General features: G+C 41.7%; 1 protein-coding gene across 5 annotated transcripts in view; it reads right to left on the reverse strand.

The window, feature by feature from the left end:
* PTPRC (protein tyrosine phosphatase receptor type C) overlaps positions 1-15221 on the reverse strand; it is a 133989-nt gene that overhangs the window by 11636 nt on the left and 107132 nt on the right. For all 5 annotated transcript variants that reach the window (XM_088845214.1, XM_088845215.1, XM_088845216.1 and 2 more), the window contains 10 exons: positions 14828-14862; positions 12475-12584; positions 11849-11939; positions 11680-11756; positions 9606-9642; positions 9411-9508; positions 8434-8559; positions 6431-6588; positions 5704-5839; positions 3329-3478 (listed from right to left, as the gene is read on the reverse strand). In XM_088845214.1, the coding sequence (XP_088701340.1) occupies positions 3329-3478; positions 5704-5839; positions 6431-6588; positions 8434-8559; positions 9411-9508; positions 9606-9642; positions 11680-11756; positions 11849-11939; positions 12475-12584; positions 14828-14862 (1018 nt within the window). The remainder of the gene's footprint in view (positions 1-3328; positions 3479-5703; positions 5840-6430; positions 6589-8433; positions 8560-9410; positions 9509-9605; positions 9643-11679; positions 11757-11848; positions 11940-12474; positions 12585-14827; positions 14863-15221) is intronic.

Below are 15221 nucleotides of genomic sequence, written 5' to 3' on the forward strand. Positions count from 1 at the left end.
AGGAAACACCTTTTAAAATGTAATCACTAGTTTAGTTTATTATTGTAACATAAGATGGTCTCTAAAGAAAAGAATTTCATTAAGTTTTGTGAAATTTGCATACATTCCCTAAGGTCCCAATTTTAAAGTTTGTCCCTGATCTTTTTTTTTTCACTATTCAGGTCTTAAGTACTTTGACATGGTGAATTTGAACATATACAATTATATAACAGAATATGTTTCCCAGTGAAGAGATGCTAGATAGTAAAAAAGTATGGTTTGATCTTTTATAAGTTAAAAGCACTGTACAGATATTGGCCATTCTCCATATGGCAAAAACAATGTTAAATTATTTTAAATGACCCAAAGTCAATTCTCATCCAGGATAAAGCGTGCACAGATGACTTGGCTCATGCTTTGCATAATCAACACTTCACTTCTTTCAGCCCTCCAGACTCTTCCCCTCTCCCTCCTGGTGGCTAATCAGTTGGCAAGAGCTGTCATATCTCCGGTGAAGCTCTCAAATCCTTCCACGTTTCTCTCCTCCTGCTTAGGACATCACTTACATTTCTCACTTGAAAACATCAACAGTCTCTTTGCTGGCCTCTTTACCTTCAATCTCACGTGCTCTAATCCTTCTAGAACACAGCAGGGCACGTTCCTCTCAGGCTTCTGGCAGCTCCCCGTCCTTGTCAGGAAGGACCCGACCATCTGCACAGCTCAGGAAGCCTCTGGGAGGCAGCCCCGACCGCCTCTGCAGCCACACCTCCTGCAGGGCCCTCGGCACTGCAGCCAAACCAACTCCTCCACCTTCTGAAGGGGCCCGGCGGTCCTTTCATTCTCGGGAGACTCGCAGGTGTGTTTTCTGCCTGGACTACCCGTGCCCCTTTTTGTCACTCTGCTAACTTCTACTTGCCCTTTAGATATCTGTTCAAAGGTCAGTTTCTACCGGAAGATCTCCCTGCCTGCAGCCTTTTCTTCCTAATAAATAACTTAAATATCTGTCAAGTGGATAAACAGCCTAAACTGAGGGAGCGCAACATGCACAGTTGAGTACCATTATATACACAGCTACACACATTCAGTTATACAGGTATACACACTCAGTGGAAAAGACCCTGATGCTGGGAAAGATTGAGGGCAGGAGATGAATATCGTTATACACACTCAGTGGAAAAGACCCAAAGTTATACACACTGATGGGAAAGATTGAGGGCAGGAGATGGGTACCATTATACACACAGATATTCACACTCAGTGGAAAAGACCCTGATGCTGGGAAAGACTGTGGGCAGGAGGAGAAGGGGACAGCAGAGGATGAGATGGTTGGGTGGCATCGCCATCCCAATGGACATGAGTTTGGGCAAGCTCTGAGAGTCGGTAAAGGTCAGAGAAGCCTGGTGTGCTGCAGTCCATGGAGGTACAAAGAGCTGGACACGACTGAGAGACTGGGCAACAAGAATACAGATATGTGTGCATGTATGGATATTGCGAACACGTTTAGAGAAACGATGGTGTCTTCTTTCAAAGTCAGTACGGCACTTTGCTCCAAACCACACTCATGTCTTCACCTCCAGCAGTGTTCCTCCAATCTTCAGCCATCCACAGTCTCCACTCCACTTTTGTAGATAGGTTTCATTCCAAAATTGTATCACTTTAAAAGTTATGATTTCCACCATACCTGCTATGGAAAATTGCCTCCATTGTTCCTAGCCATTTATTCTAGCACCTCCAATTCAGTAATCTGCAATCCCATCAAAACCTTTAACATACTGCTTGTATGACGTTCTCATTGCACTGCATGTCTTTCTGTGGCTCATACGCTCTTTACTGACCACCCTAAAGTATTCACTTGCAAGCACCGTCAGCTCCTTCACCTCCCAACTTTCAATTGGTCACTTTAAAATATCCTAGATGTGCTTAACCCAACTACACACAGCCTCTAACCTCAATGTTACTGCAGGAAACAAAAACAAAAAAACAACTGACTGACTCTCTTGGAAAATTCATGACCATAATTTCATAAGATCTAACAGCAATTTCTGGCCACCCCACCCCCTTCACCTGGGAGGCTGCTTTCCTTCTTTGATGGAACTATTTCAAATCATTTTCTCTTTCGTGAGCATGAACTCTTCTTTGTGACTCACTTCTGCCCCACCCCCAAACACTCAACCAATGATCTTACTTCATATGCTCTTAAGAAAGGCGAGGCAATTAGACATGAACTGCCTCAATGTCCCATCACTAATCCACCAGCCAACCTCCATCTCTATCCTCATTTTCTGTCTCCCTTTCTGCTTAGCTGGAATAATTTCAGTGTTTCTGTCAGAGCTGTGGTTACTACCTGTATGGCTCACACTCACTAGCCACGTCCACATACAAATCACTTTGACTCCTGTGCTTAGAAACACAGGCTCAATCATATTTGCTCAAAGAATCTACCCTTTCTTTTTGTGACTTTACATATGAATTTTTAGATTAAATGTATAAGTATTTCAAACAGTGTCTGTGTATATGGAGTATAGCGGAGTTAGTGAATTAAATGCAGTGGAAAGAGCAAGAATATGAAAACACCGCTTATTGAAGACCAAGCTGGTAGTCTTCTGGTTTTTCCATCAGAGTACAGTCCAGGTTGGATCATGTTACTTGGTGACTATCTCAAGTCCTACCCCAGCCCCACTCTGATCCAAAACATTAAATGACTCTGCATCTGATTAAAAGCACGTTCCTGGTCTTGTGACAATGTCTGAATTGACCAGTTTGGTAGTTCACACAAAGATTCGATAAACTGAAAATTACAAGTGAAAGAGAAAACTAACAAAACCTTTGTGACAACTGAACTACTTGGAGACAGCTATACCAACGCTCTGAAATCATAGTGAGCCACATCCTAGGTTAGTTTTCAGAGTGACTGCCTAATAAATAGGTTAGGACACACACATTTATCCTTTAGCTTCTGTCTACCAGCTCCAGCCAGTTCCCGTTCCTAAGTCATCATAAACTCCTATAGTTATTTCCTTTACAAACCAAAACCAGATGTAGTTGTTAAAGGTGAGATGCTATGCTGCCTTTGGAGGGCCGATTTTGTGGCTATATACTATTATTTTGACAATTTGTTTTATACCAGGTTAACGAGGAATGTTTAATGTGTTGGCCGCAGCATCTGATTTCTAGATTTAAACGAGTTTCCTACATAATAGTTTCGTGCTTTCAGGTATTTCTCTTAAACTCTCTGAGTCTTTGTTCCCTCGACTCTGCTCCATTTTACGGCAAAGCCCAAATGCAAGAGCCAGGCCACGTGCACAGGACAGACTGGGAAGCAGACAGAGGTTCACATGACTGCTGTTACCTGGAACTCAGCCTCCAGTGGGGAAGGCTCACTGGGCGGATCTCTTTTCTTCATGTTAGACAGGTATGGGTGTAACTCAGACAGGCTCACTTCCGTCTCCCCAAACTGATTGTACTCCACCAAGGCCTGGTGAATCAAGATGTACTGTGCCTGTCATTTCAAGGAAGGACAGAGAGAGTTAATTTATCATTTACAGTCCAATGAATCACATCTAAATAAAGTACGCACTCCCCACATTTGCTTCATCTGGAGACAATGTATGGAAGAGAACATTGGTATCTGCCACATTTAAGTAATCTGGAAGTTGGTACTCATAGTTCTCCGGGAAATGAGTAAATTCCATCTCAGATTATTTTGCCAGAAAAATAAAGAACAGCTTCACAAATAGATTAGGCATCTATAATGTAGGTTATAGCTTCTATTTTATTCCTAACAGTTAAAAAGCACTATCTGTTACTTCCTCCCGGGACTAGTGTTGAGTTAGTAAGTTAAATTACTAAGATAAAAAGTTCCACACTGTATCTGCGAGGAAATAAAAGCAAATGGATAATCCATAGAACACATTTTTTTTAAAGTTTTCTGGTACCTTTTAGAATAGAGATTATATAAAAGAATCTGCCTGATTTGTGGCAGACCCAGGTTCAATCCCTGGGTTGGGCAGATCCTGTGGAGAAGGGAATGGCTACCTACTCCGGTATTTTTGGGACTTCCCTGGTGGCTCAGATGGTAAAGAACCTGCCTGCAATGCAGGAGACCCGGGTTCAATCACTCAGTTAGGAAAATCCCCTGGAGAAAGGAATGGCAACCCACTCCAGTATTCTTGCCCAGAGAATTCCATGGACAGAGGACCCTGAAAAGCAACAGTCCATGGGGTAACAAAGAGTTGGACACTAATGAGCAACTAACACACATATGACAAAGCATAAAATACCAAACTCAGATTTAACTATTCTTAGTCCATTCTAAAGGAGATCAATCCTGGGTGTTCATTGGAAGGACTGATGCTAAAGCTGAAACTCCAATACTTTGGCCACCTCATGAGATGAGTTGACTCACTGGAAAAGACTCTGATGCTGGGAGGGATTGGGGGTAGGAGGAGACGGGGACGACAGAGAATGAGATGGCTGGATGGCATCACTGACTCGATGGACATGAGTTTGAGTGAACTCCGGGAGTTGGTGATGGACAGGGAGGCCTGGTGTGCTGTGATTCATGTGGTCGCAAAGAGTCAGACACGACTGAGCGACTGAACTGAACTGAACTAAAACTTTAATCATATTTGAATTCATTGTTTTTAAATAAATGACATATTTCTGATAAAGTTCAAGCTTCTTTAACACCACCTCTAGTTTGACTGTATCCTTCCATTCTATGTTACTTTTCCACAGGAAATCCTTCTTTTTTTCTGGTGGAGATCCATTTTAAGACTCCTACAATAACACGCATGTGTTGATAAACACCGTATCTCCGTGTCCTTTCTTAACAGTTACAGACACTGTACTGTATGTGTTTCATCTGGTGAGTGTGCTTGCTCACTGCTCTCATCCCGCCCCTGCCCCCACCGAGAGCTACAGACCGATCAATCCTGCCAACTGCAACAGGACACGGGGTACGGAGTCCACCTGCCCACATTCCGGGGGCCTACTCCCATACTGGTATATATTTAAAGTGCTCCATGATTTGTTATCCTAGCAATGTTGAATTCAATGAACACTCTTGAATGTCTGTCTAGTTGTGCAGATTTGGAAATTCTTCTCTTGGGTACATACAATATATGGAATTTCTGGGTCAAGTGCAGACATTCTCGACAATAATATTCGTCGATTACAATCACTGACTACGTGTATGTTCCAGGGAATTATGTAAGTGCTTTACTTAGGTGACCTTTTGTGTCTTAACTCTGTCAGGTAAATACTATTATTATCTCCATTTGGATGACTTCACTGAAGCACAAGAACTTTAAAAACTGATTGAAGAGTCCACAGCATTAAGAATAACTATCACTTTGAAACTTCTAAATCTAGCTCCAAAAATTACACTCTTAACCACTGTACTGTACTATTAGGTTTTCCTAGTTTTAATTTTATGAACTGCTGGCAAACTGGGTTTTGGCATTTTTAATTGTTTCCCAACCTGGGATGAGTAAATGGCATTTCATTATTTTTTAACATACTTTACAGTCATCTTTATCCCACAGTGGTCTCAGCCACCAATGCAGAATGCTTCAAACTGTGAATCGGGGCTTTAGTTTTCAGGAAATGGAAAGAAGCTGTTTGAGATTGAGACCAATTTGGATTTCCTTTAAGGTTACTACTCCCACTGTGAAGAGAGGTTTAAGCTAGAAGCTGAAAGTGAGGACCGTGCCTGGAACGTACCTCCACCTGCACCATCAGGCACCTCTGTCGCCGGAGCTTGACGACATAGCCATAGACATCCACTTTGTTCTCTGCTTCCAGGCCTTCCAGCATGGCATCGATCCCAATATAGGTGCCTGTGCGCCCAACGCCAGCACTGACAAAGCAAATGAATGGCAGGAAGATGAACAGAAAAGCCCAGAAGTGCCTCCCACCTCCCTGCCCATCCCACCCCTCTAGGCTGACCCAGAGCCCCTGTTTGAGTTTCCTGAGCCACACAGCAAATTCCCCTTGGCTACCTATTTTGCATACGGTAATGTAAGTTTCCACCTCACTCTTTCCACACACCTCACCCTCTCCTCCCCTCCCCATGTCCATGAGTCTATTCTGTCTGTTTCTCCATTGCTGCCCTGTAAATAAATCCTTCAGTACCATTTCCCTAGATTCCGTATATATGTGTTAGAATATGGTATTTGTGTTGAGGTTTGACAGAAAACAGCAAAATTCTGTAAAGCAATTATCCTTCAATTAAAAAATAATTAAAAATAAAAGCCCAGAAGGGTTAAGCAGGGGAAACATTGTAACTTTCTTCTCACAGACTTTCTGGAAGCAACCGCTGTTGAAGGGGAGGGTGGCCCTGACAGCCCCATGGGTGCGGGTGTGAACAGCCCCATGGGCACAGGTGTGAACAGCCCCATGGGTGCGGGTGTGAACAGCCCTGGTGCTGTTGGGAGAAGCCTTCACGTACCTGCAGTGCACCACGATGGGGCCGCTGAAGAAGTTGCTGAAGGCGTTTACCCTCCTGCGCAGCTTGAGGAGCAGGTGAGGGTCTTCAGGGACCCCGTGGTCCGGCCAGCTGGTGAACTGAATGTGAGTCACTGCTCTTCCATTTGCCTTTTCTTTTCTCTAGTCAGGAGATAGTATTTCTTTTAGATGATATATATTTTTTTAAGCTGGAAAGTAAGTAGGTGGAATGGAGGGCCAGTACAAAACACTTCTCATGCAAGTTTTTTTTTTTTTTTTTCATTCATGATTGCATTTTCCTCTCCAGTGAAGAACTGAGACATCATGCAGGGATGGCATGCACTAACTGGTAAGCAATTACTTACCAGGAAGGTAAGCAAACTATGACAAGTGTAGCTGAAACTGCTAGGAACTTTCATGCTGCCGAGCCAAAAACAAACAAACAGAGTAAAAACACAAGAACACACACACAAAACCGGGGGCTGGTGGATGGGATTGAAAAGAAAGAAAGTAAAAGCCACTCTCACAATAGTTTGAAATACTTCTTCTTGGGCAGACAAACAGGACTATCATCAGAGGAAGAAAGTCTGATTAATTATTTGACTAATGCTGCATTTCTCATATTAGAAATGTCAGTTCAGGCAGGAGAGAGAGAACTGGGGAAAGTCAACTCCAGACTACAGCTCATGTTCATCCCAATTTCAAGGCAAGCACTAGAAGACGCATAATTCATAATCTCTAACCAAGTCTGAAGAGGAACTGCCAACTTGGTTGGATGTCATTTTCAGATTGGAAGTAACAGAGCTAATGAGGAAGAGTTATGTCAGACTAATTAATGTCACCGGATTGGGGTCAGCCTCGACACATCACCCCAGTCTATGACTGGACCTTCCTGGCTCCAGTGCATCAGATACTTGGCCATGAACCACTGGTTTCACAGCCTCCAAAGTCACAGTCGTCAGTTGCTGGTGATGCTGTAAGACTTTAGAAGGCCGTAGGATAGTTAGGCAACTGGTATTTTTTTCTTGCACAAAATGTATCTGGATCATATGGAAATACAATTCAGATTACTGAGAAAACTTTCTATAAATGGAATTGAGAGAAACTATCAAATTTATCTATGTGTGTATGTGTGTGTGTGTTAGTCACTCAGTCGTGTCTGACTCTTTGCGACCCCAGGGACGACAGCCTGCCAGGCTCCTCTGTCTGTGGGATTCTCCAGGCAAGAATACTGGACTGGGTTGCCATTCCCGTCTCCAGGGGATCTTCCCCACTCGGGGATCGAATCTCAGTATGAAGACCTCCATTTTTAATACCTTTATGAATATATTTTCACATTCCTTTAAAGAGTAAAAGTTTTTATTATATTCACAGAGTTGTGAAGTCATCACCACTAATTATATTTTCATGGCCCTCCAAAAAACCCCATAGAGATTAGCAGTCAGCTCTATTCTTGCTGCACCCACCTTGGTACCAAACAATCACTAACCAACCTTCTGTCTCTGTAAGTGTGACTATTCTAGACTTTCCATATGAGCAGAATCACATCATAAAGTATGGGAAGACCACCATTTTAACAGGCCACACTGACAGTTTTTTTTTTTTTCTGACCTAAACATTTTATCTCTTCTATAGAGTTAGAATTTTAGACTTCTTATAGTAGTCTCTATGCCGTTGTATAAATATTATTTCCATAATGGTAATAAAACTGTTGAGACTAAGGACCATTTTTATCACTCATTCAATAATTTGGTCATTCATTTAACACAATTAATGAGCTCTTTCTACTTCAAGGGTCACAACGTTATAAATACTTTGAATGCCATGTAGACAAAGATCATCTTCACTGTGACTTACTTGACCTTGGTGGCTTATTGTTTTAACCAACTCTTCCCCCATGTAGTTCATTAAAAATAAAATTTCCAGGTATATTTCAATGTCTCACATTGACTATTCCATAGTCACATTTTAGTATGAAAACTAAAATTCTATCAAAACCAAACTCACGTTTCCAACGGTCAGCTTCTGAATGATGTAATCTGGGCATCTTTTGTGCTCATTGATCTCTACAATCACATCTCCATAAACCCGGCTGCCCTCTTCCATTGACGGCCAGTACTCTGCACACTTGTTCTGTGTTTAAAAAACCATTAAGCATGTAAGTTTTTCACTTAAATGAATCTGTTCATTAAACACTCTTTGTAAAACAAAACAAACAAGAAATGTGTTCCTTGAATGTCTCAAAACATTTTTCTGTTCCATTTCACTGGGATGCTTGAAAAGTATTCCATTTCCCATGAAGTTCCCAGGAGGATTTCCTTCATTCTACCCAGCAGATGATCTTCCCAAGCTTAGCTGCATAGTAAATGGGGACGTGCTTGGTGGTGAGCAAGAAATTATGTGGTTGCATGTGATTAATTTCAGGCTGGGGTATGCAGAGGTTTTCAGGCTTCCTAAAGTCACATTACATGAATTACCATCTATCTCCCCAAGGTCAGCGTGAAGGTCAATGTGTTTCAAGTATTCACAAGTACTTGTGACACCAGCTCACAGAAGTGTACTGAACTTGAAATAATACTGTGACAAAATAGGAATCCCATAGATGTCCAGCAATTAAGCAGAAACATTTAAATTTTATTCTTATATAGGTAGATTTGTATGCTCAGTTGTGAAGTCGTGTCCGACTCTTTTGTGACCCCATGGGCTACAACCTGCCGGGTTCCTCTGTCCATGGAATTTTCCAGGCAAGAATACTGGAATGGGTTGCCATTCCTTCTCCAGGGATGTATATTTATATGTGTACATATTTTATCCTTCTATAGGTATGAAAATTTAAATCAAATGTTCAAAGAGAGAACTGTTTTGTCATCAAGCACATACAGATGTGACATTTTGAAATGCAGTCCAACCCTCTTTTTTCCTAACATCCAGCCTCTACCTTGTGAGTCCGAGACCTTCACCCTGAGAATCTTCTGGGTTCCTACCTTGTTCCCTTCTTCACATCGAGTGACCATGACAATAACCGTGGCTTTCTGCTCCCAGATCATCCTCCAGAAATCATCAACAGTCTCATCCCTGGGACCTAGGTGGTAAACAAATAAAAACTGGTAAGAAACACCCTTTTTAAAGTGCTAAAAAGCAATTTTTCAAAAAGAATATCAGACTACCAGAGAAATTACCTTGTGCTGCAATGTATTTCCTGGGTTCTTTGAAACCCTGTTCAAGACAGACAAAAAGAAATATCATTACTGAACGTCCAATTATCCATTTACATGCAAAAGTGTAAAGTAAGAAAGTTGCTTCAAATTGGTCTTTTCTTGGGTGTGTATTTTCCTGAGCAGTTTCAAATTATAACGGGGAGTTTATTAACTCATGATCAGTCATTTAACTGTGCCAAACGTATTAACATTTACAAACAATATCCATGACTTCATGTGTCTTTGTGATATACCCTAAACAAAGCTGAAAAGTACATAGGTTTTAGCTCCATCTGGGATGGTGTAGCAATTTATAAGAGTAATCAGGCATTCCTACATTTTATATCCTGTCAAGCTTTAAAGCACCGTCTGCCACAATTTAATCCTCCTTACCAGCCATAAGAGTAACTTTGGGGATTTTTACTCAGTTTTTTTCAATAACTCATCCTGAGATTAGCCTCAAACTTCTACCTTTTATCTAGTGCCGGGATATACCACTGATGGCCTAGAATCAGCCACATCATGTGTTATCTATAGAAGTGTAGCCATGGGCTTCAGAGCTGAGTAGCTGTGAGAGAGGTGGTGTATCCTGTAAAACCCCAAAAGTTGCTATCGGGCCCCCTTACAGAGAAAGCCTGCCAATCTCTGCTTTCATAGAGTGACATTTTATGTATCCGAGATATATATTTTAGGTAAATTAAACATCATACAGAACAGTGTGAATATCATGGTAACATTTTTGGATAAATCAGGGTAACAAATATTGCTGTTTTCTGGTTTATGTATAAAGACACTCTCAGTGGACAAATAGGAAACATGACGTGGTGGCTTAGTCACTAAGTCGTGTCCCACTCTTGCGACCCCATAGACTGTAGCCCGCCGGGTTCCTCTGTCCATGGGATTCTCCAGGCAAGAATACTGGAGTGGGTTGCCATTCCCTTCTCCAGAGGATCTTCCCGATCAGGGATAGAACCCAGGTCTCCTCTGCTGCAGGCAGATTCAAGAATAATTTATGATAAATCTGAAGTTTAGGATTAACATATATACATTACTATATATAAAACAGATAACCAATAAGGTCATGCTGCTGCTGCTGCTAAGTCGCTTCAGTCGTGTCCGACTCTGTGCAACCCCATAGACGGCAGCCCACCAGGCTCCCCCGTCCCTGGGATTCTCCAGGCAAGAACACTGGAGTGGGTTGCCATTTCCTTCTCCAAAGCATTAAAGTGAAAAGTGAAAGTGAAGTCACTCAGTCATGTCCGACTCTTAGCAACCCCATGGACTGCAGCCTACCAGGCACCTCCACCCATGGGATTTTCCAGGCAAGAGTACTGGAGTGGGTTGCCATTGCCTTCTCCAAGGTCATGCTATATATTCTGTAATAGTTTCTCTGTATTTTTATACTGCTTGTTTTTTTTTTTTATTTTGTGTGATGCATTACTTCATTAGCAATGGTATAATAAATTACAATTTTAAAATATTTTGGATAAATTAACCATGTGCAATATCCTCAGACATTTACTAACTGAACAAAGGCAAAGTAACAAATTAAACAGTGCCTTCCAGTCCTCACCTCTATGGTGAGGTGCAAAGGCAGGGCTCTTATGAGAAATACACACACAGATAATTTAGGTAATATACAGCACATGACAGGCACCAGAGTATTTTAATTCTTATATCATTCTGTTGGGAAACAAAAATCCTATACTACCGAGCAGTGACAGTAAATAATAAATAACTGTTCTTGCAAATATTAGTGATGCTGTTGTTTATACCAGCGACATTGTCGGGTTTCCTCCAAATGATTTCAAATAATATTTTTTAAAACTTGCCATGAGTGGACATATGTATATGTATAACTGACTCACTTTGCTGTACCCCTGAAACTAATTCAGTGTTGTTAATCAACTACAATGCAATAAACTCTTTAAAAACATAAAAATCTGCCATGACGAAGATGGAGCTGAACAGAATGTAAAGACACAAGAAAAACGAAAATGGTCGGTGACAGAATGGTGACGCTGTAAAACCTGGCCGTTATGCATTTTTTACTCACATCAATATAGCTGGCATTTATATAGTTTGATCCTGCATCTCCGTTTATGTCAGAGAGTTCAACACGGTTGTAGTCATCTGCTCAATGAAAAGAAATATTAAATAAGTGAAATAACGAATAATCAAGTAGCCTAAATGTATGGGAATCCAATTCTCAATGAACAACTTACAAGGAAGGATATCAACATAGCGGTTTTTGTTCTGGTTAAAGGATTTTCGAGCATCCTTGATGGAAAACTTGCTGAATACCCGTGGAATGCTCTGAAAGACACAAAGATCCTTTGGGTCAGAGCAGATTGTAGAAAAACCACTGAACCAGTGAGACATCCTGGTGCGTATTTCCTTTACCCTGTTGAACAAGCTGCATATGGTAATTGAACGTTATTAGGAATTATGCAAAAAGCCCTCTTTAAGAAAATGAATGATGGACTACTTGGAGAATAAATCCCATGAGAGCAAATTTAGCAGTAATTGCTGTGCCACTTTCAAATTCATTGAAAAGAACTTGGATAATTATCTAGGGCACAAGGACACATCAGCCAAATGTGTTTCTGGACATGACTTCGTAACTAGTACTCATTCACTGAAGCAGCATTATCTTGAAACGTTGGCTAGTTTTATGACGATGAATCTCTCTCTGCTGGTCAGCAAATACCTGGTAATATCAGCTGCTTTGACTCTGCTTCGCTATTATGTGGGATAAACTATCAAGGCCAACAGCTACACAACACATTTAAGACGGGTTCCGTTGGTGATGTAGTGAACTTTCTCATCCTATGGCAGGAGGATCACCCACCTGAAATTCAGCCAGGAAGAGCCTTCCCTCATCGGCGATCTTCCGCTTGTAAGTCTCCAGCAAAACATCTGCATGGATGGGCTCCACGTTCATCAGCTGCTTCTCATCATCTTTAAACATATTAAAGGTTCATGGCTAGTACCGCGTCTCTCTTTCCCACATCCATACACATCTCATTAGAAGCAAACCTTGGGTTAAGTCCTGAGTGTCCGTTCCTTCTCACACAGCTCACATGGAACATCTCACTCACATATACAGATTCACCTGTAAGCCTGTGACATCTGAATCTGGGGCTCTAAGACTCTTCAGGTCTTTTATGTATTAATCTTTCCCACTGACCCTCAGGTCTTCCACCCAGTTATCCCAGAAGGACCCCAAACTCAAGACGTTCAAAGTCATGCCCCTTTATTCTAGCACCTCAAATCTCAGCAAACGGGACCACCATTCCCAAAGCCACCAACAAGGAAACTTCCAAGTGGCCCACGATTTCTCCCTCTGTCCTTACATCCAACAGGTCACCGTGTACCTTTCACACCTTCTGGCCATGGTCACGCTCGGGACCCCTCCTCATCCACACGACAACCCCTCTCCTTGCCTCCAGTCTGTACCCAGCCTGACTGACTTTTTAAACTCCACAAATTCATCTTCTGATCCACAAATATGAGTGTGCAACTCCGCTTGCTGACAAGAAAGTTCACACTACTGTTTCTGCTCCACAGTCTACAGGTTAAAGTTTCAATGTTTAACGTGATATATGAGCCCTTTTTATAATTTCACATGACTCATCTCAACCACAGTTTCCTACGCTCTTGTTCTATATCTTAGGCACGAATATTCGCCAAGTGCATCACAGAGGTTCTCCCCATGCCTCCATGCATACGTTCTCTCTGCAGAGAATGTCCCTCCTTACTGTCTATCTGCAAGAACAGATTTCAGGCCAACATCACCACTGTAAGGACAGCTAGGGCTACATTTCTTTGTTGTATTATACGCATTTTATGACAATTGCTATACTTACCTATATTGTATGTTTTTAATTTTATCTAAATTATTGTGAAACATTGTAAACACATAAATAATTTGATGACTACCCTGATACCCGGGACTTGTCTTAATGTGATAATCTCTATACTTGACTGTAAACAGACTGTGTTCATTTTTTACGCCACCAGAGTATGAAACTCATTATATACCAGACTTGTGAAATAACTTACTAAAGAACAAAATATATTAAAGTAAATAGCTATAATTGCATATGGATACTGACAAACAACAGTTCCAGAATCTTAAGAGAATGTAAGCTGTCACACATGTTGAAAGTTATGTTCCTCCTCCTATTGCATATACATCTAGAAGCATTTCTTTTAGTATCCATGTTAATGTCCCCTATTTATTAGGTGAAGAAAAAAGATGTCCGTTAGGGTTATATTTTGCTCTTTGACTGTGGAAATCTTCTATCTAATCACAACTATCAAACGGTCCATGTGTACAGCTGTTCCTTTGGATGGTTAGAGCTCCTCGGCATTCATTCATTCTAACCTAGGGCCACCTTCGAGGTTTTATGGGATTTGGAAAAGTTCTAACCACTGCAAGGGGCAACCTGTGGCAACTCTGACATAAATGCTCCTTGACCCTTTCTGAGACAAGTTAAAACCAAAGAGAGGAGTTCTGAAATGTTTCTGATCTTGAGTATGCTAAACCAAATCATTTTCTTTATTACAAACACAGTTTCAACTTCTTTAACCCCATCCCCATTTTACTGGATCAAAAAGCACATTTTTAAAGAGAAGTTGAATAAAAGAAAAGAGAGAGGGAGAAAAGATGAAACGTGCTCATTTCCTAAGTCAGGTTGCGATCTTCCGTCAGGAATGTCAGTGTGCCTTGGTGGGAACAGCTCCCATCCACCCTTGCAGGGACGTGAGTACACTTGCCACCTCGCTGTCTGTGTGGCCCTCCATCTACTCTTCCATCACTCTGTCCTTTGCTGGTCTAATGATTCCCCACCACCTTCGAAGACCTAGCTTCTGGCCTTCTGCAGAGACAGCTCTCTGTCCTCTGGCTTTCTATAGCACTGGACACACTCCATGACCACAGCTCCTATCAAATTCTGGCATAGCTGTCCACAGGTCTGTCTCCCTCTACCAGACCCTAAAATTTTAAATGCAGAGTCTGTGACCTGTCACTGCCGAAGTTTCAGGCACACTCTGAGAAGGTACAGATCCTTGCTGGTTAAATAAATACATCACTGAATTCAAATTTTATCACAGAGGAAGTCCAGGTTAGATTTAAAACATGCTGAATTATTATATAAAACAAGAGAGACATTCGCCAGTGAAAAAACGTGCACACTTACCTCTTTCAACTAGTTCCTGCTGCTCATCTAAATTGCTGTAAAGATAAGAAACGTAAGTCTGCATACTCTTAAGAAACAGAATGCAGTTGGCAAGCACTTTATATTTAACGACCGTCTTGAGGGAAGGAGGAAGTAGAGATGGGGAGGATGAAAGGGCAGAGGGGAGGGCTGAGAAGACATCGTGGGTGGGGAAGCGGAAGAAGGGTAGGGGAGGAAGAACCCAGCCAAGGGTGGCTGGCCAGTCTCAGAGAAGCGACCGCGTTTTTTTAGTTTGGAACTTCTTGATTTTCATAACGTGTAGTTGTTCGCGGCCAGAGGAGTGTATATGCTTCCCGATACCTTTCTCTCCATTGTCACTTCTAGATACCTGTGACTCACTTCGTACTAAAAGAAC

Source organism: Moschus berezovskii, chromosome 17 (genome assembly GCF_049115385.1).
Source record: "Moschus berezovskii isolate FMDL1 chromosome 17, NW_MosBer_1.0, whole genome shotgun sequence".
Lineage (NCBI taxonomy): Eukaryota > Metazoa > Chordata > Mammalia > Artiodactyla > Moschidae > Moschus > Moschus berezovskii.